General features: G+C 42.9%; 1 protein-coding gene and 1 long non-coding RNA gene across 6 annotated transcripts in view; one reads left to right on the plus strand and one right to left on the minus strand.

Moving 5' to 3' along the window:
* Positions 1-1,662: 1,662 nt before the first annotated feature.
* Positions 1,663-26,973, minus strand: part of Sel1l (SEL1L adaptor subunit of SYVN1 ubiquitin ligase) — a 44,274-nt gene continuing 18,963 nt past the window's right edge. The window contains 16 exon segments of one of the 2 annotated variants that reach the window (NM_177933.4): positions 1,663-5,778; positions 7,539-7,667; positions 9,348-9,520; positions 10,121-10,195; positions 10,482-10,647; positions 11,460-11,608; positions 11,911-11,998; positions 12,860-12,922; positions 13,803-13,880; positions 15,602-15,670; positions 19,132-19,188; positions 20,499-20,653; positions 21,264-21,345; positions 22,406-22,465; positions 22,552-22,605; positions 26,433-26,595. In NM_177933.4, coding sequence (NP_808794.2) covers positions 5,569-5,778; positions 7,539-7,667; positions 9,348-9,520; positions 10,121-10,195; positions 10,482-10,647; positions 11,460-11,608; positions 11,911-11,998; positions 12,860-12,922; positions 13,803-13,880; positions 15,602-15,670; positions 19,132-19,188; positions 20,499-20,653; positions 21,264-21,345; positions 22,406-22,465; positions 22,552-22,605; positions 26,433-26,595 — 1,771 coding nt within the window. In that variant the 3' untranslated portion in view covers positions 1,663-5,568. 2 annotated transcript variants of the gene reach the window in all.
* On the plus strand, positions 13,405-26,575 carry LOC120103592 (uncharacterized). 4 transcript variants are annotated; one of them, XR_010052319.1, is made up of 3 exons: positions 13,405-13,650; positions 21,235-21,528; positions 22,957-26,575. It is a non-coding gene; the product is annotated as an uncharacterized LOC120103592 (long non-coding RNA). The 4 variants fall into 4 exon arrangements; XR_005506140.2 differs by having other exon boundaries at positions 21,235-21,385; positions 22,953-26,575; XR_005506141.2 differs by having other exon boundaries at positions 13,405-13,505; positions 21,235-21,385; positions 22,953-26,575.

Genomic DNA, 26,973 nt, shown 5'->3' on the forward strand with positions numbered 1-26,973 from the left:
AGACCGCAAGCCACTAATTCATGTAAGCAAGCATGCCTTTTTAAAAATAGAACTTAATCCACTCTTGGGCATCAGCACCAAAAGTAAGTCTCAAACGAGGGACAAAATAGATACTAATGAAACAAAGGGGGTGGGGTTTCCTCAAATGAGCAGAGGCAGCTGTTTGCAGCGCCAGTACTGTGGACAGTTCTACTTAGTTCAGATCAGGTCGAAATCAGGTTATAGGGAAATAGCATGCTATTTTCAATCCTTGCTATGTAGATCAGGCTGGCCTTGAACTCACAGCGGTCCTCCTGTCTCTAAGGGCAGGGAATAAAGGTGTGCACTACCACACTCAACCTTTTGATACTATTGCATTTCAATGAAATTAATCCAGAGAACAACTACTTGGCCTTAGGAAAGTTGGCTTTGTCCATAGTGAGACATTATCCACATATTACCAGTTTTGGTAGCGTTCTCGGGACCCACAAATGTTCAATCTGCTTTCTAAGCTGTAGCTGGGCCAGGAACACGTCCTCTTGGACTACTGGGTTCTAAAGTGTTTTTTGTTGTTTTGTTTTTTAATTCTTATACTCCTGGGGAATAGAAAATGCTTCCTTCTGCATGTTTTTCAGTTTGTACTACAGAAATGGTTCCTATTCTCTAAGTTGTATGTAGTTCGTGTACCCAAAACACACAGACGACACAGTGCGCAAGGCCACGGTTGAAGAGTCTGGGATAAATTCTCATCTCCACAGCTCAGCGCCAGCCAATCCCAAGGAGGTAGATCCAATGTATGTTATTGCCCTCAAGGGAGCTGAAGGGCAGGAGCTGTAATCGCCAGCAGAGACTGAAGGCTTCACTGTAGTGCCTGCCCAGACAAAAATGCTGTCAGCAGTACACGGCCACCATGCCTCACTCCAGGCAGACTTTGAACATTGTCACTTGGATGTTTCTATCTTCACTTCTACTTTAGCTGAGGCCATCTCGGGTAGCTGTGTTCCTTGAAGTAACAGTTGAGACCCAAACTTTTATTTGTGGCAGTCTGTTTTAGGCAGACTGATGGATCTGATGTTGCTAAGCTGGACCACTTTGCTTTTATCACGTCCAAGTTGTCTGCTAGGGTGCTGAAGGACAAACCTAGGACTCTTTTCTGGCTTGCTTTTTTCCTTAAGGATGGAACCCAAAGCCTCTCATACTTCATCAGTAAGCCCTCTCCCACTGCCACACGCCCTACCTTGAGCTAGAACTGTGTGCACAACGTGCACTCAGCTTATGTTGTTCCTGTGTCTTTTATTTAATCTTATTTTAAATAGGCTTTATCTATGTCTGTTTAAATAGGCTATATCTATGTGCTGTATCTGTGTCTCTGCAAGCCCTGGTCAGTTTATACTATAACCAGTGTATACAGAGGTGTCCTTACTCTCAGGCAGCCTGAGGTCAAACACCAGATTCCACAAATAGTTACCACTTCCTGGTAAATTTATATCCTCCCCAGGACAATGTTCAATTAATTCATGGGAATCTGATTGACAGATAGTAAAGATGAAAGACAGATTCAAATTTCCCCAGATGAGTGCATTCTAGAATTTCATTTCTGTATTTCAGAAAAGACTCACTAAAATGTTGTATCTTCTGGTTAAAAGCCAAGTCTGAATGTGAAGGCCTCTGGGTGTGGAGTACTACCACAAACAGGTAGCCAGAGATGGGATCTTTATTTCACAAGTTTCAAGATACAGTACAAAATGAGTCTGTACATCTCTCTATTAACAGGATTTGTTTACACAATTATAATACACTTCACCAGCCGTTATACTGCATTCCATTAAATATAAAATAAATTTACAAAAAGTCTAGTATGGTGTTCCTTCACAATGTCAGCTTATGTTCTTTAAATATGTCCCTCAGCGTTTATAGTGGTCATATTTTGATCATATCAACATTGTTTTTAAATAAAAGAGAAATAGTGTCAGATCGTTCACCAATAAATAGTAAAGGAAGAACATCTGAATGCCTCCTTGAACATAACCAAAGGGGCCCTTCATCTGCATACAAAACCGGCTTTTAATGTGTAAACAGTCTCTTTAAGATACAGATCATTGGTATATGGGGCTATTTCACTAGGGGTATTTTCTTGAAACCCCTAGTGGGTGAAGACACTTAGGTCCTTTTTCAAAGAACACTACTCATTTAAAAACCTGACAATATAGCATCCAGAAATAGTTTCTCTCGTATCTGAGCAAATTTTTTTTTTGCATAAAATTGTTTTTTTTTTTTTTTTGCTCTGGTTATTTCTTGGATCTCTCAGGGCCGTAATATTGTATACCATACTTTAGAATCACTTCAAATACCAGCTGTTCCTGAAGTAAATATAAGCCTGCTCTTCTTGGCAGGGAGGGGGATCACTAGAAGCATCTTGTTTTGAAATATACATGTGAGGTGTTAGTCCAAACCCCTGGAGAGGAAAATTTCGCAGATGTAATTAGACACTGGTGCAAATGCCACACACACACACACACACACACACACACACACACACACACACACACACACACAAGGAGTTGAGGTCTGCATTTGGAGGCCTACAGGCCTGCTCCAAGCACTAGAGGACAAGCATGAGGAGCAGGGAAGAGAGAGAGAAAACCCAACCAAGCAGCCAAACAAAACCAAATTTTGTGTATAGAACACCCAGCCACCGGCTCCTTACCAGATCCCTGGTAGTTTTTAATGCTTCTCCATGGTAGAGATGGTAATAAAAATGTTCAGAAATTAATCTATATATATTTTCAGTAGAATTACAAACCTTCAGGAATATCAAGATTTAGGACTTGCATTTTTACATTAATCTAGTTTAGGTATTAATGAATTTCGGGGGGGAAAAAGCCCCTGTCCAACCTTTTTCTGTATTATTGGCTAGTAACTAAGAAAACCCGGAAATCAGAAACAAAAAATTCAAGAACAAAAACTCCACCTTTGTACAACACCACAGAAGTAAAACTTGTGGTCTCTAGACTCTGAAACAGTTGGTGGCCCGGTGGGGCAGGTGCACAGGAGAACAGAGGCTGGACAGAGCCTTCGTAGGCTGCAAGACAGACCACGAAAGGCAGCAGCAGGGATGGGCTACAGGGAGGAAGGAAGTCACGCTCTATCTGGTAAATCTAAACCCTAACGCTAGAACTCCCGAATCCTGGAGTTGGCTTAATGTCACTGACATTAACTAGCTTTATTGCCACTTTATTCAAATGGATGCCATTAGTAAGTACTGTGCATTAGTTTTAAGAGAAACACCGAACCCAATCCTATTTGCTAAGGTACCATTTCCCGTGAACTGTTAAGAGAACAGGAGCAAAGCAGCTTGAGACCATGTGTGAAAGAAGTGGTAAGGACTGAATTATTTTAAACCCGCCATTCAGACTTCCGGTAGCAGACAGCCCAGGCTGGAGACAGGGTAATAAGCCGAGGGAAGGGCGTCTGCAGTAGTGACAGTAAAGAGGATAGCAAGGGGCAAGTCTGCTACACGAAGAGCAAACCTAGACTGTGTGCAGCCGTAGGTAGTGTATGCTATTTTAAGAAATGTTCTCTCCAAGTACTCTCTGTGCGAAGTAAAGACGGACGCAAAAATGCTGCTGTCCAAGGAGGCTTGAGGTGGAATGGCACGGGAAAACCATAGAAGCCACTGGCATCTTAGAGTTTATTTTTAGAGACTGGGTCTTGTTGTGTTGCCTAAGTTGGTCTTGAACTCCCAGCCTAATGTGCTCTTCGTCCCTCAGTCCCCCAGTGACAGGGGACTACAGGGACAGACCACTGCGCCCAGTTCCTGTAATAATGTAAGACCTGCCTTCTAAACAGCGCTGGGACCATGGAATTCACTCGCTGGGCTGAGGGTGGGGCTGGGAGAGGAGGCAGCAGTAAAGGACCCTGCTTACTGTACCACTCACAATCTAATCTCCAAGCACAGGACACCAAACAAGCCTCACTATTTACCAGTGCTGCTCAAAGAGAGAAATGGTGGCTGCCTCTCAAAGATCTGCTTTTGTGTACATGGCCCTTCTGTGGCCATGTCTTCAAATTTGGAGGCAAATATCTTCGAGGAAAATTTGCTTACTGGGTTTCCCATAATACTGTGAGCATACACAAATGTACACAACTTCACATTTAAAGCCTTCATGTTCGTTATAGAGGAACTAAATTGAATTCTGATTACAACCCCAACATTCAAACTCAAAGCTTTCCAAAGTCCACAAGTGATAAACTCCAGTTGCGTTGCAGACAGGGATTACAGAAAACAAGGTCAAGGTGACAGTGAGCAGGCCAGCCTGAGCCCCGTGGGGTGCTGGGCTTGGGCTTCAGTCCTTTCACACGGGTGAGTGTGTGAAGCTCTCAATGTTTGCTGCTCGCTCACTGTAACAACTTCAGTTTCCTAGCGTTTACAACAGAAGGGTGGCAGCATGGCCGCTGAGCAGTGGCTGACGTTCTACAGCCACAGGAAACGTCAGAAACGAAAAGCTACCACAGCACACACCACGGTACACCCAGGCCTTTGTTTTTGCCATGCACTGGGTCTAACCCATCCTCAATCATCTGAGTTTTAGAATTACAAAGGAAGTCACCACCTGCCATATCTTGACAACAGAATTTCGTATTTGAAGATTTCGGAGGGCTGTCTGTTCCTGTGCCATAAGAAATGCAAAGTACAACGAAACCTGGGAAGCATCGAATCAACCCGAGGGAGGGCGTGTCTCAGATCCCACCTCAAGTCGGTTAAGGCTGTTTTCTGATTTCTCCAGTTAGTCCATCCTCTGGTGTCTGGACTAGGGCTCTGTACACTCAAACCAACAAGCAAATCACACGAGTACTTGGGGTAAAGTCCAACGTAAGAGTAAGGAGTCAGTTCATTGAGTTTTACTTCTGTTCCACTGCAAGGAAGTGACGGCCACAAAGACTTCTTTAGTAAAGCCTTTCAGTCTTCGAGGAAGAGAAGTCTGCCATGACCTGTCACAGCCACAGTGCAGGAATCAATAATTCCTTTTAAAACAAGAGTGCCAAATATAGGAACGCGCATGTAGACTGGTAGGATTTCCCAAACACCCTGAAGACATCCTGCTTGGCTTGTTTTGCTTTTGACTTAAAGGCAAGTTCTATTCTCAGACTTAAGCATGTTTTTAGGGTTAAACTTGCAACTAACTGGGTTTTCCCAGGTTGTCAATGCTCAGGACCTTAAAAGACATGGATGTAAGAAGTTATGCACATCAACAGGATGACAAAAGGTCTCTCAGGAAAGACAGTGGGTACAGTAGACATGACTTGAGTGTCTTGTGTATGTTTGCAGAACGAAGAGAGAAAAAGAAGGAAAAAGGAAAGCCACTGAGAGATGTCATTCCATATGGCACTGAAACAAACATTCACTGTAGCTCTGGTGAGAGCTACTCGTCCCTGAAAAGGAAGGCAGCAGGTTCTAAGCAGCTTCTGGGATTCAACACTTCCTCACGCCTCTTCCAGGTGGTGGCCACCATCCAGAGCCCTACATCAAATGCGAGTGTTCTCAGTGAGCAGCTCCTTAGTGGTCACGGACCCAGGCGAGGGTGGCTGCTACTGTGGTGGCTGCTGCTCTGGGGGTCCTTCCTGCTGGGGAGGAGCTGGCCGTGGCCCTGGGGGCCTGGGAACTGGTATGTCCTGGTGCTGTCGCTGCCTGTAGGCTATGACTGTACCCAACAGCAGTGCAATGATGGTCATGAGGTAAAGATCCCACTCAGGTCCCAAGAGCTGGTCCATATCCAGTTGTGTGAATAGATCTCGAATCTTAATGAGAACAACACAAAAAGCATTATCACTTCAATGTCAGTGAAAAAACTTTGAAAGTAGTTACTTAACAGTAGAGAGAAGCACGAGACTTTGAAGAACTGGATTCTGGGACACTGCAATGGTTTTTAAGCTCTTCTTAAAAGGCATGTCTCAGGACCTAAGCTTTGGTTTCCTAACAGCTCACAGCAGCAGATGTCCAACCGCTCTTTTCAACGGGGCAGTTTCCAGTTATTTCTCTAGTAGATATTTAAAGGATCACAGGACAATAAAAGCACCCCCCTCTCAACCTGAATCCTGCATACCTCTAACCTCTACACAGTGACAGTGAGGCCAGATGAGTAGCCTGCTCTCCTCACAGCCAGCTGTGCTCCCATGTAACTGACCACTACAGGACTAGATGTCCACTTGATGAACAAACACCTCCTTTTGGTTGTTTTAACTAAAATGCACACTGTTTTACACAGAAACTTGAACTTTCTTAGTCCATGAGATTTTGCAAAATTATGCCCCAAAAGCTCCCATAATACATATTTGTAGGCACAGGTGTAGGAAAAAAAAAATTCCAGGAAACTATTGTGTTCCCAGGGAATTTTGTGTCTTTTTATCCAGCTTGACTTCCTTCTCATCGATACTTATTTCTGTTGCAGTGTTTAATGGGCTGAGATTACTTTGCTCCTTTTTGTTTCAGTTGGAGAATCTTACTGCCCTCTTTGTAGATCTGTATAAGAAAACAGCAAAAAGGGGTTGGGGATTTAGCTCAGTGGTAGAGCGCTTGCCTAGGAAGCGCAAGGTCCTGGGTTCGGTCCCCAGTTCCAAAAAAAAGAACCAAAAAAAAAAAAAAAGAAAACAGCAAAAGCACCTTCTCCACGGTATGTTGCCATCCTGCATCGTAGACTGCACTCACTGAAGATAAGTGTGGGGAACAGCAGTATAGGACAGCCCTGCAGAGTCCGAGAGCCACCTTCTGTTGGTTGGGTATGAAATCTAGCACAGGCTAGACGGCTACTCTGTCCCCACACCTCAGCCTGGTCCTCACTGTCAGCTGGCTAGTGCGTTTTGGCAGGAAGTACAGCACACTGGCTCATGCTGCCAAGGACTGCAACAACTGACATTATACATATGTAAGTAGCTGGGTGGGTGGAGTCTAAGGTATCCTGGGTTCTGAGAATCTTTGTGGACGATCAACTGTGAGGTTAAGGTAGCAAAGGGGAGAAGTCCATGGTTTCTGTCAGTGTAGAACAGGCATTGCTTACTTTTAATTCTGTATAAGGAGAACTTGACTCTGACAATGGGTTTCGTGGTGTGGGATAAACTAAAGGTTAAAGGCTCCAACGAAGGCTCCAAGCATTGTAGTGTTTATGGAGCAAAGGGCTGCACCGCTAACCCACCATCCAGGAGCAGAATCTAAGTGGGTTCTGCCCCTGTTAGAGCAATCAGATGTAAGGGAAGCAGCTCTCAGGCTTCCCCTCCAGCTTTCTTTGCCTAAGGTACTGGTCTGACTTGATGTTCATTACTGTTTCAGAGTGTCCCGAGTCAGGTCTCTGTTTCCCTGAACACCAATGACACGTGCTGTCCTGTCAAGAGCACTGAGAAACGCCGCCTGCATCTGCGCTCCTGCAGCTCTGCAGCTTACCCACCTGAGGAGCTCCCTTGCCCTTTACCTGGAAAGAGAGACCCTGGGACTCCAGCTTTTAATCTCCAGGCCTGAGAAAGCGACGTAATTTGTATTTGTTAACTAAGGGACGCTGCTCACTCACGTTTGCTTCCCGTATGTACTGTAAGAAATAGACGACACCTAATTTGCAGAGTGCGAGGAATACAGGTACTTGTGCATCTGGGCTGGCTTCGGCTGCCATGTCATAAAAGCGTTTTGCCAGGTGGATATCCTAGAGGACAGAAAGAGAAGGAGATTCTATCTAAAATTAACGTCCAGTACCCAAAGGAAAACCAAGCTTTACCCAGGTAAAACTCATTTAATTATCTAATCAATGATTTTGAAAATTTAAGATAACCTCAGATTTTGCATGTGGACACGCTGGATTCAGCCACACAGCTGACGCATATTACTGATCTAGCGATTTCCATGAAAATCTCTAAGTTTCAAGTTAATTTTAGTCAGTGTAAGCAGCTCTGGTCCCACACTGGGGTAGGACAGCCAAGAATCTGAGGTTGGTCCTGCTCTAGAGAAGTATGAGAATCTATTTGGGGATCTCTCAGCCTCTACTGTGTGTTTTCTAAGACAGAAGTGCAGGGGCCAGGCCTGGGTTCATGGTAACCCGTGTCTGCAAAGGAGTGCTGCTGCTTTACTGTGTGGGGTGGGGAAACCTCAGCCATCACTCTGTCGAGGCAGGCATCTTGCGATGCTGTTTTAGGAGCAGGCCCCTGTGTTGACTGATACAAACTGCCACAGTCCTGCTTACATAATTCTGAAAAGCGTGACCCAAGCCATGGTCAATTCAGTCTTAGGACGGCAGGTTTAGAATTCAGAATGGAGGACAGGATGCTGGGAGCTCTAAAGAAAACCAAATTTGTAGGACAGAAGGCAAAGGAAGAGGAACACCCGTCTCCCTCCTCCATACACAGATCAAATGAAGCTGTTACTTTCAGGTAGTCCTGTTCCTAGCCTTCACATGTGTCATTTGTAAAAGAGAAAAGCGCTTTCAATAATAGTAAGACTTCGGTTAGTACCCGATTACAAATATGTAAGTTAAATGTTTTTTACAAATGGAATCTTTTGAGACTGTGGATCCAACTTATTGTGCTACCATAGACTTAGTGCTGTGAATGACTGTATGGGGTAATTAAGCCATATCAAACCACACCCTGAATCACATTTTCTAATCATTACTAATCTTCACACTTTGGTGTTGAACTGAATTTTGTTGCTGCTGTTGTTTTGAGACAGGCCTAGAAGGAGCTGGGTGTTGAGGAAGACCTTAATCTGATCCCCTTGCCTCCACCCTGGCTGGCATTACAGCGTGTGCCCCATGCCCAGTGCACTGAGTAGCTTGTAGTAGTAAGAATGCTTACTTCATTTACAAAGTCGTGCTCTGTAAGTCATGCCATGCTATGGACTCACTGAGTTTTGTATCCAATCACTTATTTTCAACAGCTGAACCCCACTTCCCTTCTGGAGTACTCTTTTATCATAGTCTATATTTCAAAGTGTCAAATAGTAATACTTTCTCTGAATCCTTTTGAGGTAGATAGGTAAAAACTTGGAACCATTCCAAAGAAAAGTAGGTTTCATTAGGAAGATGAAGGTCAGGAAAAGTTCATCAGTAGAAAAGATTTTAATCCATTTCAAAATGATTCAGAGGCAACTGTGTTGACTAAAGGTGCATGTAGTTCCTGACAAAGGAAGCTTTCCACAGGGCAGTGCTACCTAAGATACAGCAGAGCTTACACCGTGTATGTGTGTGCTGGAAATGACACACTGGAGACCCGCTTCTCCTCCTGTAGCTCCAAGTCTGACAGAATTCCAAAAGCACTGTCTCGTTCCAGTGCAGGCAATGCCCCCTGCCTTAGCCATGCTACTCAAGTGCCAGCTTTGATGTCACACTCACCTGTTTAATGCCTAGGCCCTTCTCATGCATGTACCCCAGGTTAAACATAGCTTGGGCACTGTGCTGTTGCTCTGAGGCCAGGCGGTAATGAATAAACGCAGTCTCGTAATCCACATCAGTGCCAAATCCATAGAAATGGTAGTCTCCAAGTTTAATTCTAGCCACAGTATAACCTGAAATAAAAATAAAAAATAAACTGCTGAGAAAGTATGCTTAAAAGAAATTAAAAGTTATTTTTTAAAACATGCGTATATAAAACAGAATTTTCATGATGTAGAAAAACTTTAAAAGGATCCCTGAACCACGTTCTAAGGTCAGTAAACATTTAGAGTAGACATCATCTCTTCTCAGAAAGCATGTTAACAGGCATAGAGACGTAGGCCATTCTGCAAAGGGTCATGCTCCACCTATGTCACTGCATGGAAAGCACTATTCAGTGTGAGCACTGCGCACAAGTGGAGAAGGAGAGGCCTAACGTGGAGAGGAGTAAGTGAGAAAAATACACTAGAGAGAAAGAGTGGGAAAGGTGAGCTCTTTTCTACTTCAGGATGGTATTCTACAGTCTTCAGTTATCAATGAATACAATCAACTGGCCTGTAAAATTCAAATGGTATTGAAAATGCCCATCAAGGACTGGCACTGCGACCACTGACCTAGGAATGAAGACCGATCACAGGGTAAGGAGCAGTGTCTGATGACGTCCACGAGAGACAAAAACCAGCACAGTGAGGATCCTGGGAAAGACTCTTTCTGACAATTAGCCAGTCACTCACCTTGGGAGGCGGCCCTATTCCAATGCAGCAAAGCTCTGGGGTAAGTTTCATTCTCACCTACAATGGTTGCTTCTCCTACAGGGGAGACATGAAACAGAAGCCAAGTGTTTTCAGTTGTAAGTTAGGGTGGCGCACAGCAAATACTAATGAAGGCGGTCTGGGAAGTAAACAGGTGGTAGGAGGTGCCAGGTTCAGAGGAGCCGTGGGTCGGACCACACTACCTCCTGCAGCAGGTTTTCGCCTGCCGAGGTTGACACTAGTCTAGGGAGATGGGGCGGAAGGGCAGTTGCTATTCACTTCGTTTTGAAAATCTACTGCTCAGTGTGGTTTAAAGCTTCGACAGGACGACCGTGGAGCTTACTCTGGTCGAGGATGAAGGCTGCGTTGCTCTGCGCCACCTCGTAGCCCTGCTCCGCCAGCAGGAGGTACTGGACCACAGCGGCGTTGTAGTCGTCGTCTTTATAGCTGTTGTAGGCGGTCATCAGCCTCTCTGACCAGCGACCACGCTCACACACGTTCTTAAACAACTGTGCAAAGAGGAGAACTACATGTGTGTGCTAGAAAACAACTACATGTGTGTGTGTGCTAGAAAACAACTACATGTGTGTGTGTGCTAGAAAACAACTACATGTGTGTGTGTGCTAGAAAACAACTACATGTGTGTGTGTGCTAGAAAACAACTACATGTGTGTGTGTGCTAGAAAACAACTACATGTGTGTGTGTGCTAGAAAACAACTACATGTGTGTGTGTGCTAGAAAACAACTACATGTGTGTGTGTGCTAGAAAACAACTACATGTGTGTGCTAGAAAACAACTACATGTGTGTGCTAGAAAACAGCTTTGCATCTTGGCTATGGTGATTATTAAGTTTGCTCCATGAGCTGCTGGCTGCTGGCTTTCCTTACCCTTCAGAAGCAACCACACAGTAGAAACAACAACAACCTACGCCTGTCCACTGTGCCAGGGCTGTTCTAGTGACATCTGTGCATTACAGGTATCAGCACATTCTCCTACCTGGGGTGCTGCTCATGAGGTGAATTCTATTAAAAATCCCAGCTGACAAGGGAGGACTTATCAGTGTCCCTCAGTGACAGGCATGAGAGCTAAGGGGAAGCAGGCCCAGTTAGGAGATGCTGGCCTTGCCCTTTTCATGTGTCCGTCAATGTACTTTTTGATCCTATGCATCATCTACTCTGACCCTTGCAAACATTGCTTCTTACAGGAACAGTGAGTGGAGTCAGCTTGTACCATGGAAGGAGTCAGGTCAGGAGAACTGGAGAGCAAAGGGCCGGCCTGGCCAGCAGTAAACCCATCCCTACAGATAGAACCGCCCTCACCTCCACTGCAGTGTGGCAGGATCTCATCACCCCTGTGCCGCTGGCGTGCATCTGTGCTAGGTTATAGAAAGCCAAGATATGGCCTCCCTGAGAAGCTAAATTAAAATACTTCAAGGCCTGTTTATAATCTCTCTTGACTCCAATGCCATCTGCAAGCAAAACAAAACAGACAAATGAAAGGTGAGCAGTCTTAAACAGGATTTAGTTAAGCACAGAGAAACTAGAAGGGGAATGAAACTAGTGGAAGTCAGAGTTCTTACCCAGCAAAACATGTCAACCTCACCAATGCAGAGTAATATAGATGGCGATGAGAAGCGAGATGCATAAGTATTGAATTGGTAGAGTATGAATTCCCCAGAATCGACCCCTCCCCGCCTGGTTTTTATCTTGGCGCCATCTAGTGGAAGCCGGTCGAACCTGTTCATCTGTGACCCACTCTGATGATACCTACTGTAGTACATAGAGCCAAGCTGCAGCTGCCCGTCCACCCAGCCTTGCTCAGCAGCTTTCTGGAAATACTTGAGTGCCAGGTCATAATTCTGTAGAAGGAGATTCCAAACGGTAAGAAAACACCAAGACTGATACACATGAGCACAGAGACATTCTCTGTATAACAAAGTATACATATTCTAAAAATAAAAAACCCAAATAAGAGCTGAAAACTAAAATGCAAATAAGAGTTTTATGAAACAATTTGCTTTCAGAAAGCACAAACGCACATAGAACATGAGAGCACGAGTTAAGACAACTTGTTTTACTATCCACCTTCAAACCTTAATTTATCTAATATTAAGTAATACTATTTTCTCCTTATTTGTTCCCATCCTGTGTACATTACAAGATGCTATGTTTTTCAATCCCAAAGGTCTGTGTCATTGTAGAAAAAAACTAAAATACATTACTCTGATTTTGGTATCCTAATTTCCAGGAGTCAGGTATCACTGTCTTCTGTGTTAGAAAATAACTACAGATAAGATTTTAAGACTCAGTCCTTAGTTTCAGACATAACAATGTATGCTGCTTGGAATAACATCACGATTCAGTGGCATCTACCCTGAGTCAGCAAGTGCCTGCAGACACAATCTCAGCATTTAGGAGGTTACCTGTGACCTGGCTATGAGGCGGAAACCTGACAGCTAAGAACTAAGGCTGCTTGTTAAGGCTCATTCTTTGGAGGCACTGGGCTTTCAGCGAAGGACTGGGGAGAAGAGAAGCAGAAGCTAGAAGGAGCGAAGGGCAGGAGTTGGCCTAAGGAGACAGTTAGGTGAGGTGTGAGGAACAAGTCAACTCAAGAGACTGAGGGATGGACTCGGGCTTGCTGCAATGGCTTGGTTCCACCAGGCTGGATGTGGAGTTAGTCAAGGACTACCTCCCACCAGCATGCCACACCACACACTTACAACTTGAACTCCTCTTCCATAGAGGTAGGCCATTCCAAGTCCGCTCTGTCCCACCGGGTTGCCCTGTAAACCAGAGAAATGAGACAAAGTGATAAGCCGTAATTAAAACAGGGGGAGGATAAATGACTGCAAAAGAAATAATCTGAAAGATATTGAAATATATCTTAATTAGTTTCCAAATAAGACAACCTTTTTCTTTCTAGTCATGTTAAACATGAGTTTTAGACACCAGTGGGCTGTCAGTAATTTGTTTTCAAAGATTAAACATTAACTGCCTTTAAGATCAATTCTTGTGACTTGACTTATGACCACCGGTACCATGAATTTATGACACAAATGTGACCAACATTATTTCACCAAAATTAAAAGCCAGTCCCATGGGGGGTGATTAAGCTTTGGTGATTTCCTGCCTATGGAAGGAGGAAGACAATGCTGTTGGGGTCAGTTAGCAGTCACATGTTAACAGGAACAATGCTACCTGGAGCATTAATGCAGTCACAAAGTATTTCCAGATGCAGGACAGAAAATTCTAGAATTCCCTCAAACTCAGAGGGATAGATGACATCTTAAAGAGATGGGTCATGGCATTTCTCAGGAAAACATTCAAGTAACATTCTGATGCACAGTGATCTATCGTTGGAAAGAGGTTGGTAAATGCTCAGGAAGCATACAGGGTTTTAAGTATCCTATATGCGTTTTTTTTTTCTGGGCCAAAGAAAGTTCAAGTTGTGTATCATGGTTACCAACGGAACTAGATCATGGATGCTTTTAAACTCTATACTACAGCTGAGGTAGGTTATGTAACTCCCAATTTCACGGCTAAGAACTAGTACTCTCCTGATTAGGAAACACTAAGCTAACATTTACCAGTTGGTTATGATTAATCCTTCCACACGTACATCTATTGAACACTAGTAACAGCATGCAGGTCGGAAAGTCTTACCATGTCAGCAGCTTTCTTGAAGTAGTGAAGTGCCGTCTCGTTACTCTGAGGCACGATGTCACTTCCCTCAGAATACATCTGGAAAACAGCCCCCGATTCCATGTGGAGTTGTCTGTCTCCGGTCTCCACACAACATTTCCCTTCTCACCTCATTTTCATTGTTATTAGCTTTCCTGACATTACCCCACAGAGTTTACGATTCTTCATAGGAAAGTGTAAAATTGAAAGCAAATTTTATTGGTAAATATATACATATTTTTAAGTATTTGGTATTCTATTAAATATATGATTTAGGTATAGATTTGAATATATAAAGCAAGTTACTGGCTGCTCAAGAAATCCTAAAACATTTTTGAAAATTACATTTGCTTATGTATATGTGCTTATGGGTAGCTATGCAGGTAACATGGTACATGTGTGGAGGTCAGAGGACCACCTGCTCCTCTCCATCAACAGTCTGGGTCCTAGGGATTGTCTTTAACCCAGGGCAGTGAGGTAGCTAATAATTTGGTTGAGACCAGATGACTGATCCCATCAGTACAGGCAGACTTTCAAGAGTCACAAAGTCTACTTTGCCATTTCCTCTACCAAGCTGCTCCAGAACAGGGTAAATGGTGCATCTGGGGTTAACAGATAGTTGGGGAGATGGCTCTTGGTAAAATACCAGATGTAAGCATGTAGACCTAAGCTAGAGCCAAGTCTAAAGAAGCTGGACATGATGGCATGCACTCGCAGTCTCAGCCTGGGAGGCAGAGACAGACAGGCAGATTCCAGAGGACTGCTGGACAGCTAACCTGGTTACTTGTTAAGTTACAGGCCAATGAGAGACCCTGTCTCAAAAATAAGGTGGATGACACCCAAGGCTGTTTTCTGATCTTTCTCTCTCTAGGCACACACATGTGCATGCATACCTACATACACATAGGACCTGTGTGCAAATACACAAGACAACAAGTAACTAAAGTTATTTAACAAGGTATACGTGATACTGACTTATAGGGCCAGTAAGGCCTAAGAAGAAAGGAAAACACGTGGCCAGCAGCGCTTTACACATAATATACTAAGGAAACAGCACTAAAGTTGCTTTTACACATAGGATTAATTAGTAATTTAAGAAAATTTAAGTATAAATGTTGGGAATAAATAAACCATAAATAACCATAAAACACAAATAAAAGAGATAAAAGACCCCAGTCATGATGCTCACTACCACAGGCTCCATGCTATAAATATGGAATGTTCCAGCTCCCAGTTAGCTGGCTGAGATTATGTGGTGAGTATGGATGAGATTTTCCTATATGTAAAATCCTTGGAATCCCCCTGAATTTCCCTCTGTTATGATTTGGTTATACATGAACAACTGTCAGTTTGCACTGTATTACTGCTAAATTAATGAAAATGGAATTCTTCCCTGACACAGAATCTCTTCGTTAGTTTTTAGATGTAAATGTTTCCTTGCTCCACAAAAAGACTATACTTAGCGGTGCTCACAGATGTCATACTTAAGGCAATGAAAAGATCTGCAGACAAATCCTAAAAACTCTCTCACTCCACCATGAAAAGAAACACAACTGTGATTCTGAGTTAAACCCTGTGTGTTATACAGTTCGATCCTGACCACTGTGTACCGTAGATACAACATTAGGAGGTCACACAGTGAATACATTTAGGAGCAAATGCTACACTATGTCTAAGTTGTCTAAGCAATTCACATAGCATTTACCTTAAGACAGGACATAATACCCTTGAGCTGGAAATTTTATTTTGCTGTTATATAAATAGCTGTAGGTATACAGTACCTTTCCCAGGAAGGCCATAGCATGTGAATTGCCAGCATTTGCTGCTAAGTTGAAGTAGTCAAACGCTCTCTGTGAAAGAATTATAAGAATAATTATTTTTTAACAGAATTCATTTCAACAAAAACACTTATTTCAGGAGTATCAAGAAACTTTTTTTTTTTGCTATAGTAAATCAACTTAAAAAATAAGAATATTCATCAGGATTTCAAATAAAATTGTGTATATCTCGAAGTTTTATAACCACAAATAAATGGTGTTCCCTAAACTTCACAGATATGATGTCTTATTTACAGCTGATGTGAAGAGGCTTCAGGCAGCCTACTTCACTAGTTTACTTTACTATTGGTCCTCATGAGAAAGGAAAGAAACTAAGAGGCAGTCACAAGACATGGTATATTCTGAAATACAGCTTCCTTTCGTATAGTGAGAGAAAAATGTGGGGCTGTACTGGAGTCCATGACAGCACTGTTGGAAGACACTCACCACCACCCTCTCGGCTCAAGGCTGCCGTGGCTCACTTCTGTTATGGATCTTATCCCACTGCCCATCCCTTGTTGCTCCTCATGATTTACCATTTTTTCTTCAGTTTCAGCTTCTTTTCCATGGGACCACTACAGGATTCTCCTTTCTGCAAGCGTGACTGGCTTCCACCAACTACTTCAGAGAGGAAGCTGCAGACAGCCTCCTCATCACTAGTGCAAGCCTCTCTTCTCACTCTACCTCTCTAGTATCTGACGCGCCCTCCTCACGCCCCTGGAAAGACTCCTTACTCGGCTCCACACGCCACTCTTTCCTTAGCCTTTTCTGTACCCGCCCTCTGGAAGCCACCCTTGCTAAGTCTCATTCTATCTTCTGCCTCTTTACGGTCACGTTCTTCAGGGCTCTCCTGACGCCCGCATTCTCACTTTATACGGTCTGAGCAGGCTCACTGTGCTCACAGATCATCTACTCAATGGCAGTGTCTACATTACATGTCTGAGCTCTGAACTAGCCTAGTTATGGAACTCGCAAAGTACCCGATGAATCCCGACTAACTGCCTGCACATGGTTCTAGTCCATATTACATCTTCTCTCATATGAACCTGTCAAATATTCTCCACTTTGATTTCCCTGATTGTACTTTGGGATTCTACTAACTCATTTTCCCCATGGTATTAGCAAAAGCCAATGTTTTCAAATCTGTGCTCGAAGAGTCCCTTGAAGTGCAGAGGTTAAGCTGACACAAGCAAGCACTGACTGTCTAGAATTACTATGTTCTATGATGTCAGCACTACGGGAATACCAGTCACACTCCTCTCTGCCCTGGGGCCTGTGCGTGTTCTGTTCCTTTTGCCTTGGAATAGCTCTACCTCCAGGGTCAATATGCCACCCTCTTCTCCCTAAAGAAGTCTTTCCTGTCAGCTTCCTTCCCTTACTTATCATATCCCTTGATTCTGCTTTTAATCAGCAACCACAACTTGACATGCTTGCTATTTGATGATGTAAGTTATTTAAAAGGTAACTAATATGCCACTGAACTTGAGACTCCAGTAAGGACAATGACCAGAGCTGTATGCTGAAACCTGGCAGTGAGCAGCACATAGCAACCACAATGTTTGTTGGAGTCACAAAGCCGCGTGCTGGGAAACCCTAGTCTTTCACTGCACAGTCACTTTACAGGTTTCCATAGCGCATGGTACGAGAACATTCCCAGATCTTGCATGCATGAGCTCTGGGGCAAAGCCTCGCAGAATCCTGCTCTCTCGTTATTTTTGTTCAGTAGCATCATCTAGCATACATTTTGGTGACCAAGAGACAACAGCAGCTGTCAAAAGTTGCCCAAATAAAGAAAACCCATAGGTGTTTGGCATAACTCATAAGTGTAGTTTTGTGACAATTTAGTCCTTAAAATTGAGAGGGTACAGTATATGAAATAACGTTACTTGGTATAGTTAATTAGTATGATAGCAAAATAAGAATTTTATGATTTGACGACTCTTTGAGAACTCAGGCCGTACTGGGTTCTGCTGGGGTCTGGGTAAAGTGTAAACAAAGCACACAGGGCTATGCTCTCTTCAACTTAGGCTCTAGCCAGGAAACAATTTCAGTTACATAACAAATTAACCTACCTTGGACAAGAATCACAAAGAGCACATATTCTCAGGCATCCTTTGTCATATGAGACCTTTCTCTGGAGTGGGGATGGGGCTGATGGGGAGACATTATATGTTGGTGTTGAGTTCTGGAGGCTGGGTAGGAATTACCACATAAGCTAAGTAGCTGTGCTGATGATCACCACCAGGGACTTTTTAAAAGGGGACATTGCTTGAAGTCATGAGAAAGAGGCTCTCAGTAGGCTGAAAAACCTTAGAAACTTCTGTGTGCTCATGCCTTAGACAGTAAAGGGCTGGAGAGGTCCAGACACTGGGATTGGGTCTTGGGGGTCAAGTTAGAGGGCAAATCTTTAAGCTACTGGAACCCACAGAGCACTGAGAGTTTTAGGTGAACCACAGTTCACCTCTGTTTACAGAGACACATTGATACCTAGAACCTGCAGGTGGCAGATAATTCAGACAAGTGACAGTTGACAATATTGGAGAGAAGGAAAGAGATGAGTCATATTTAGGACGGAAAGCAGACACAACTTGGTGAGCAGCTATAGATTAGATGGGAATAGTTGTACGCTCCTGATAGCATTTCCTCAGCCCTAGTAAGAATCCTTTAAAAGGTGCTCTTTTTATGGCTTCCATTTTGCTTTTTGAAAAAAATTAATTTTTAATTATGAGTATTTGTGTGTCTGAGTGTGAGTATGTATACCTGAGTGTAGGTAACTGCAGGGCCCTAAACAGTGTCAGATCCTCTGGAACTGGTGTAGTAGCTCTAAACTGTTCACATGGGTGCTGAGAACAGAACTCAGGATGCCAGTAAGAGCAGCGAGTACTTCTAACTGCTAAGCCATCTGTCCAGATCCAAAAGGTATCGAAAGACCCACTGTTATATTTAAAACAACAAAAAAGTCAAGATGTGTTTGTGTATGTTCGTGTGTGTGTGTGTGTGTGTGTGTGTGTGTGTGTGTGTGTGTGTGTGTGTGTGTTTGGGACAGTAATAAACCTAGGGCTGCAGAGATGGTTTGGCAGTTAAGAGCACATGCTCCATTCTTCCACAGGACCTGAGTACAGTTCCCAGCACCCACATCTGGTGGCTCACAACCACCTGTAACTCAAGCTCCAAGCTGTCTGACATCCTTTTCTGGCCTGTGTACTGGTACCTGCTCATATATGGCATACAGAAACAGGCACACACACACACACACACAGAGGCACAGGCACAGGCACAGGCACAGGCACAGGCACAGACACACACACTAAAAGTAAATGAAAAGGGCCTTTCTGGCCCTTTTGAGGTCTATTCATGTGTTTATCAGCCATCAGGTAGGTCATGAGAGTTCCCTTGTGACAGTTGTTAATGAGCCTGAGTAGCTCAGAACACACACCATGTGTAGCACCATGTTTTGCTACAATGTGAAGAAAGCCCTATAACAGGGTAAATACCTGGTGATTCTGTTCTACTCCACGCCCTCCATGCAGATGCAGCTGTCCCAGACCAACCTGAAAAGCAATAAGAATGATGCAAACGTGAAAGTGAGCATCTGGCATGCAGCTAAAGTCAGACCAATAGCTGGCTGCAGGAAGGCTCTGAGCGTTAGCCAGAAGACTAGAAATCCAGTCTTTCATCCTGCGTGTTAATTCTGTTTCAATTATCTTAAAACTGCCAAGAGCTAAGAAGGCACGCTTTAGAATCAATAGCATTCTTTTGCGGATGTATACAGAGTTTGTGAGTGTATGTATGTTCACGTGTGTGTAAGGACACATGTGTGCAGGTGCAAATGCATGCAGGTGGAAGGCCGACGTTGCTGTCAGAGTTCCCCCTCAGCTGCTTTCCATCTTATTAATGGAGGCAGGCTCTCTTAACTCACCAGAGATCCCCAGTAAGGCTGCCCTAGGCAGCCAGCTTGCTCTAGGGACCTTCTGAGTGCTAGCACTACAGGCAGGAGCCACACTCAACTTATGTGGATTCTGGGCACACAAACTCTGGTCCTCAAACTTGTGCAGCAAGTGCCTTACGTACTGGCTCATCGGCCTGCTTCCCTAAATGGCTTTAGACAAACGGTGCTGGCTTCAGTGAACATGCTCTAAGGGAAATAGTAAAGGATGCCCTTAGGCTAACAGACACAGTCATCTGAGAAGCTTAGAAAGAAGAAATGAAAACAAAAGGAAAGACCAATCTGTGAATGAGTTTAAACTAGTAATTTCTGTATAAGAGATTCTCAAAACCATGTAGAGTTAAAGCATGCTAAGCATATTGTAAAATCTCTGTGTCATATGGGGAACAGTAACATGTTACACACTAGACTTGGCAGGCAGACTGAGTGGCAATCTCTAGGGAACACAAGGAAGGCCTGACTTGTTCATGGACAGAGGCAAGGTAACAGCGGCAGGCATCATACACAAGGTCAAGGAAGCAGAGGAAAGGGAATGTAGAAAAGGAAGGTAATTAGACAGCAGATACAAGAGAACACTTAAAGCAAAAATACACCCCTGAAAACTAGACAAGGCAGTTGCATTCTAACTTCCATGAGTAACAGTAGATCCTACTGTAGATTCATTACAGTTTTAATTAAGACTTCCTTCTGTGAGCCTTAAAACCATTCTTGTAACTGTTACTTATTTCTATAGATCCCAATAGCTGCGATTTTAATGGAAAAAGGTGCTGAGAGTGTAGGATACTCTTTTTCTAAAGGAAACAAAGCTGATAATTACTCAGAGCAAAGACAATCTTACTTACAGATGTGGGTGCTTGCCCTCCCTTCCTGGATTAAGTAGACAGTGCAGTAAGAAATTCCCCGAAGCACACACACCTGTGCTTGGACATCACCCTTCTCAGCTAGGAACTGGTAATACTGAATCAGATCTTCTTCCAGCATCCCACTGTTCATCCCTGGGTTTTCCACTTCATCAGGCAGCCGTATTCTCTGGACTACAGAGCCTCCAGTTAGGGAGATATCACTAGCGACTGATGGAGAAGGACAAATAGACGAAGTCAGAGGAGCAGGCCCACAACTGTAGCAAGCAGACGTCGACAGACATGGGATGAATGGTACTAATTCTGTAGTAGTCAACAGGCAGCAGCATAATAATACATTAACAAATTATACTCCCACTGTGAAACACTTAAGAATAAAATGTAAATGGTTCTTTTTTTTTTTTTTTGGTTCTTTTTTTTTTTTTTCGGAGCTGGGGACCGAACCCAGGGCCTTGCGCTTCCTAGGCAAGCGCTCTACCACTGAGCTAAATCCCCAGCCCCAAGATTTATTTATTTTATGTATTTTTGTACACTGCTGATGTCTTCAGACACACCAGAAGAGGGCCTCAGCTCTCATTACAGATGGTTGTGAGCCACCATGTGGTTGCTGGGAATTGAACTCAGGTCCTCTGGAAGAACAGCCAGTGTTCTTAACCGCTGAGCCATCATCTCCATGTAAATGTTTCTTGATAGTTAAAAGATAAGCGCACTCAAAAGAGTCATTTTCAGTATTTAAATTACTACAACCAAAACATATATATTTAAAATTAATTGCATTTTTTCCCCTACAGGATGAAAGAGAAAAAAATAAAACAGGTACCATGATTGGCAACAAGACGATAATGGGTCAGTGCCGACTCGCAACTCTGGAGGACTCCGATGCCAGCCCAGTAGCGGTAACCCTGTAAGACACCTTGGAGTGAGACTACAGCACCAGCACAGGTTTCTATAGAGCCAATCACACTCAGAATCTGCTTCTGCAGTCCTTTGACCCACTCACTCCAACAAGAAGTCCATAGCTAAGCGCGAGAAAAGAACACTCCTAGAGCAACCAAACAAGTGCCATGAGCTTCCCGAAAAGGCACGTACATAGTTTTCACTCAGAACCAGACTTAACCTTAGTGAGAATGAGGTGCGTGTACCGATATAAAACCATAAACTGGCAAACCAAGGAAACGTGCCCAGGACGCAGGTACAATTACTCTAGTAACAAATGACACAAGAGTAATGCGGGAGGGACGACTGATTATCAGGAACATGAAGCAGGAGGGAGCTGTGGGAACCAGTTGTGCTCCTGGGTACCACTCAGTTATTTTGCTGGATTTCTATCTTCCCTGTGTATCAGCTCCCAGCATTCTACTCTTTAGGCTATCTCTGTCTACCTGCAGTATCTGATCTGATCCTGACAATCACTCGATAATTATGTTTGAAATGATCTTTGATTTACGCATCTGGCTGGACTAGCCTTGTCTGTGCTGTCAGTAACCAAGTGTGGAGATCCCTTCCTGTGCTGGATGGGTTTCCTACTTTTAGTTTCATGTCACTCAGTCCAACCGTGACATTCCTGTCAACAAGGGACTTATATTCATTTAAAACATAGCATCCATCACGCACCATGTCATGTGACCTACCCTAACTGAATTCACAAGAAAGTTAGGCCACTTAGCCCCAAAAGATTTTGGTGGAAAGGTCTGTATCACTAAGCAACATAAGAGGTCAATGCTATCAGTTTATACACAGATATTTGCAAGTGTCCATTATAGGACAGTTTTTTGTATAGTAGGAAATCAATTTAAATACAAAGATGATCCAATTAAAAATAATTTGAATAAACAATTCTAATTTACATAACTATTAACAAGAATCTGGTGGATGTTCAACTGAGCAAGGCTAGGAAGCTTACAACTACTGACGACATACATTTTACCATTTAATGAAAGTAGTCTTTAAGCTCACACTTACCAAAACCATATGCGCTATCAGGTTGCCTCCAAGAGCTCCAAAAGTGTAATACACAAGAGCCTGTGAAAATCAGATACATAAATGAGCACAGGCCAGTGCTTATTCAATTCCAAATTTAATGTGCAGTAAGACTTCAATAACATTACCTTCGCCTGACTTGAATTAACACCAAGTCCAGAAGCGTAGAGAAAGCCAAGACCCTGGGTAAAAGGAGGAAAAGTCAGTATTCTAACTTTGGTGAAGACACATACAGTCTTAGACACTGAGAAGAGTCAAAGATCTTTAACTATGAAGATTTGAGGACAACTATGCAGGATGGTTCAGTGAAAGAGCTGGAACAATACATTCAGCCCTCTATAAACCACGCAGTTAAGTGCAACTTTAACCAACTTGAGTTCAGTTGGAAGGTTAGCAGGAAGTTAAGAAGGTATTAACTAGAAAACAAAGTCAACCACACTTAAATGTGGTTTGGACTTCATTTGCTTTAGCCATTATGAAGATAAAACACCTTTTATGACATTATATCAACATATTTCTTCCTCTGCAGGGAGGAATGAATAGGACAAAAGTATCCCAGGACATCAGTGTCCAAGCAATCTCAGGAATGAAGAAACACCAGGTGGTTAGGTGGCAGCCATATCCACTAGAAACCGTGAGTCATGAAGTCACCCGGCTAAGCCTGACACAGCTCCAGCGAAGCTGAGCCAATCGAGGCACACGCTGCCCTTCTGTCTCTAACTTCTGGGTTTTGGTCTCTCCATGTTGCTAGGGACTTTCTGCATTGATTCATTTTATGTCTTTTCCTGGGAAAATTATGTCTAAGTCTTTTTTTGGGTATAATCCTAAAATTAACTTTATCTGGCTCTATCTGGAGGTTTTCTTTATGCCCTGGAGACTATGAAGCACAGAGAAGCACACAGCTAGATGAGGCCATTACTCCAGGAATTGTCTTGTGGTTTCTGCCCCTGAGCAGGCTCTAACAGTATAATTGGTGCAGGGTAAACAGACAATAGCAAACTCTGACTGGCCAGGAGAATGGTTACAGATTCAAGCCTCCATCTACAATACTCTTAGAGCTCTCTGAAAGTGTAGTTTAAAGATAGGGATGGTACAAGGTACATCCTGGGGGAATAACAACGCAGTAAGATAAGGTTGACTAAAATAAGTTCTTCCTACTTTATAGTGTAGAAGATGAAATGTACAGTAAAAGAAGTGAGGTATTAGTATTTGCTAGTCATAAAAAGACCTGTTCATATTTTTCTGTTTGTCTGGGGTGCTTTCAAACTGCAAACACTGCCAACCTAAAAGCAGGCTGTCATATAATGAATGAGTTTCCCTTGGAGGAGACATTTTTTAGGTTGTCTAAACTGGAGTTACAGGGTTGGTAATAAAACCTGTCCTGCCTGTATTTTCTAATTGTGAGTAGACTTGTAATGTGGGACGTGTAATGAAAAATTGAACACACAATCTGTATTCCTTGGATAATCATTAGTCTGCCTTTGTTCTTGAAACATGTATAACTGGTTGCTAGTCAGTCAGTCATATTACCCAAGTGATAAGGGCAGAGTGACAGAGAAGAGGAGTGTCATTAGTCTATTTCAGCCTTCCTTGCAGTTAGGTAAGACTATGATCCTAGATATGGTTGCAAAGAAGGCCAGCTGTTGCCCAGGAGTCACCATTTACAAGGAAGCAACACAAGGCTCAACCTCATTGGCAGAGCAAGAAGTATCTGACTTGGGGATCTGACTGCTGCATCAGCTATACCTAATTACCACAGAGAGAGTGCTTGGTGGGCTCTGAATGGAACAACACTGCCTTAAAGACATCAATGCCCTGAGGATAATATATGTGTACATAGGTTTACTTAAGTTGGTTTAATTAAGAAGGGAAAATATTTCAGAAACAAGAAAAACAGTTAAGATAGCATCTGTTAAAACGATTAAAAATGAGACTAAAAATGAGAAGAAAGGACAGTGGATTTATTAAGTATTCCCAGAAAATAATGGGTATGATCCTGCTAGTAAAACACCTCGAGAGGATTGTCTCACAAATTCATTCCATTATGGTTAGGGGGAAACAGGCATTTTTCTAGGTGGCAGAAAAACTTTAGAGGAAAATGTATCTTATAAAAAAATTTCATAAATTAGCATGTATTCCAACAATTTATTCTTAAGTATAACTCATATTTTGATTAAGCCTGAATTATCAGAGGCAGTTTAAATAAACACAATGTATAATAAACACAACCTAGAAGTGTATGTATGGACGTATGTACAGATGTATGCTATGTATATGGGTGCTTTGCCTGAATCTGTGAGTAAAATACTCTTGCAGGCCAGGAGAGGATGCTGGATCCAGTGGAAGAGGAATTACGGCTGTGAGCCACCCAGTGGTTGCTGGGAATTGAATCATCTGGACCAGCAGCCAGTGCTCTTAACAGCTGTGCCATTTCTTCCTTCTCCAATCAGATGGCCTCTTAAACCTAGGCATCAACCTCTGTATTCTCTGTATTACTAACTGGATGTTGTGCAATGTGGTATTGCAATTCACTTATAATGAATAGCTAAAAATAGTTACTTAGGTTTGCCAGCCTTTAGCTGTGGTATTTGGCTTACAGGAAATACAGGTAATAGAAAAACTAACTAATGGATACTATGACGAGGACAATTGCAGGCCGGACATTCTGTAGAAAAAAACCGCATCTACTTCTAACATAGAAACAAATCAAGCACCTAACCAACCAATCAGACAAAGGCTGGGTTAGAAATAACAGCAATGTAATGCTGTGATGGGCACTTGGCTGGACAAAGATTGGGATAAGCTCAATGCTGTAAGAATATATTATGGATATATAGACTGGAGAGATGGTGTGTGTGTGTGTGTGTGTGTGTGTGTGTGTGTGTGTGTGTGTTTGTGTGTGTAGGGCACTACTAAGAGATTGGATCAGTGCCTTGCATATGCTAGGCAAAAGTTCTTTTTCTTGACTATATCCCCAGTCCCAAAACATTTTATTAATTTATTTATTTCTTAAAGATGTCAATATTGGCTGGAGAGATGGATGGCTTAGCTGTTAAGTGTGCTTGCTGCTCTATCACAAGGATCAGAGTTCAGATCCCAGTACCAATGTCAGGATGCTCACCAACACCTGTAATCCCAGATCCCAGGGATCTGATACTGTTTCCTGGCCTCTCAGCACACCCATAACACATACACACACACACACACACACACACACACACACACACACACACACACACACAGACACACACACACTCATATACTAACAGACACTAATACACATTAAAATATTAAGGTTAAGCTTAGGGGAAATACTATGCTGAATAATTTCAGATAAATTGCTGCTGTAGAATTGTTCTTCATATTTCACTCTCTATAGATTTAATACTAAAAAACTACAAAAGAAATTGTGGTACAATGTAGATATAAAGCTATTTCCATGATCATAAACCTTCTTAGATGAAGGGAAACAAGTATCCAAGAAATTAAGTAAAACAGTCTGTTGTCGCTCAGTCCCCTCTAGTTATTGAAAGAAGTCGGGGCTTGGAGAACAAACTGCTCTTAGAATCAACAAGCTCTGCGTACTGCAGAGAGCCTGGAGAGAGGGCTCCGCAGTTAAGAGATGTGCTGCTCTTCCAGAGGACCCAGTTCAGTTCTCAGCACTCATGCTACTTGCCTCCTGCACTCACATGCACACAGACACATAGATGTTCACACTTTATTAAAAAAATTACAAAGGGGCAGGTGCTGGGGAGATGGCTCTATAGTTAAGACACTGTGTGATTCCCACACCCACATGGTGGCTCACGACCATCTATAACTCTAGTTCCAGGGGACAGGACACCCCCTTCTGATCTCCCTGAGTACCAGGCACACAAGTGGTGCAGACACACATGCAGGCAAAACATTCATGCACATAAACAAGGCCCCAACCCCAACCAACCCCAAACCAAAACTCAACAACAACAAAGTGCCATGTACAGAGGTTCTCCACTGAAGCCACACTTACAGTTTGTCCTTTGGGAGACCCTTCCTCAGTCAGTTTCTCAAACATCTCTTTAGCTGCCTGGATATTCTGTGTGAGGTAATCACCAAACAAGAGAGCATAGGACACTCTCTCCAGGGCTTTGGTGTGATTCATGCCTGCTGCCTTCTGAAGGTACCGATATGCTCTTTAAACAGAAGCAATCAAACAGAGAGTCAGTAGTGTTTTTAGAACAGCCATTAAAATATTTTTCATTACTAAATGAAGCATAATTTTCTTATCGTATAATAATAAATGTCCATTTATTATTCCTATTCTCTCACGTTATTTATGTTTGTAGAAACATGCTGGATAGTTTGATTTGGCTAAGGGGCCAGTTTCTCTTATGTCTAATATTTTAAAATGAACTAATTATACTAACAATGAATAAGAAATCTAAGGAGCAAGTTAACAAATTTACAGTAGAAAATTATAATCATGTAAGATAAGTATTCCAATAACTCAAAATTTTCTAATTCTACACATAGACTAACAAAACCAGCAGAAATCAGAGAGACATAAAATA

Source organism: Rattus norvegicus, chromosome 6, assembly GCF_036323735.1.
Source record: "Rattus norvegicus strain BN/NHsdMcwi chromosome 6, GRCr8, whole genome shotgun sequence".
Classification (NCBI taxonomy): domain Eukaryota; kingdom Metazoa; phylum Chordata; class Mammalia; order Rodentia; family Muridae; genus Rattus; species Rattus norvegicus.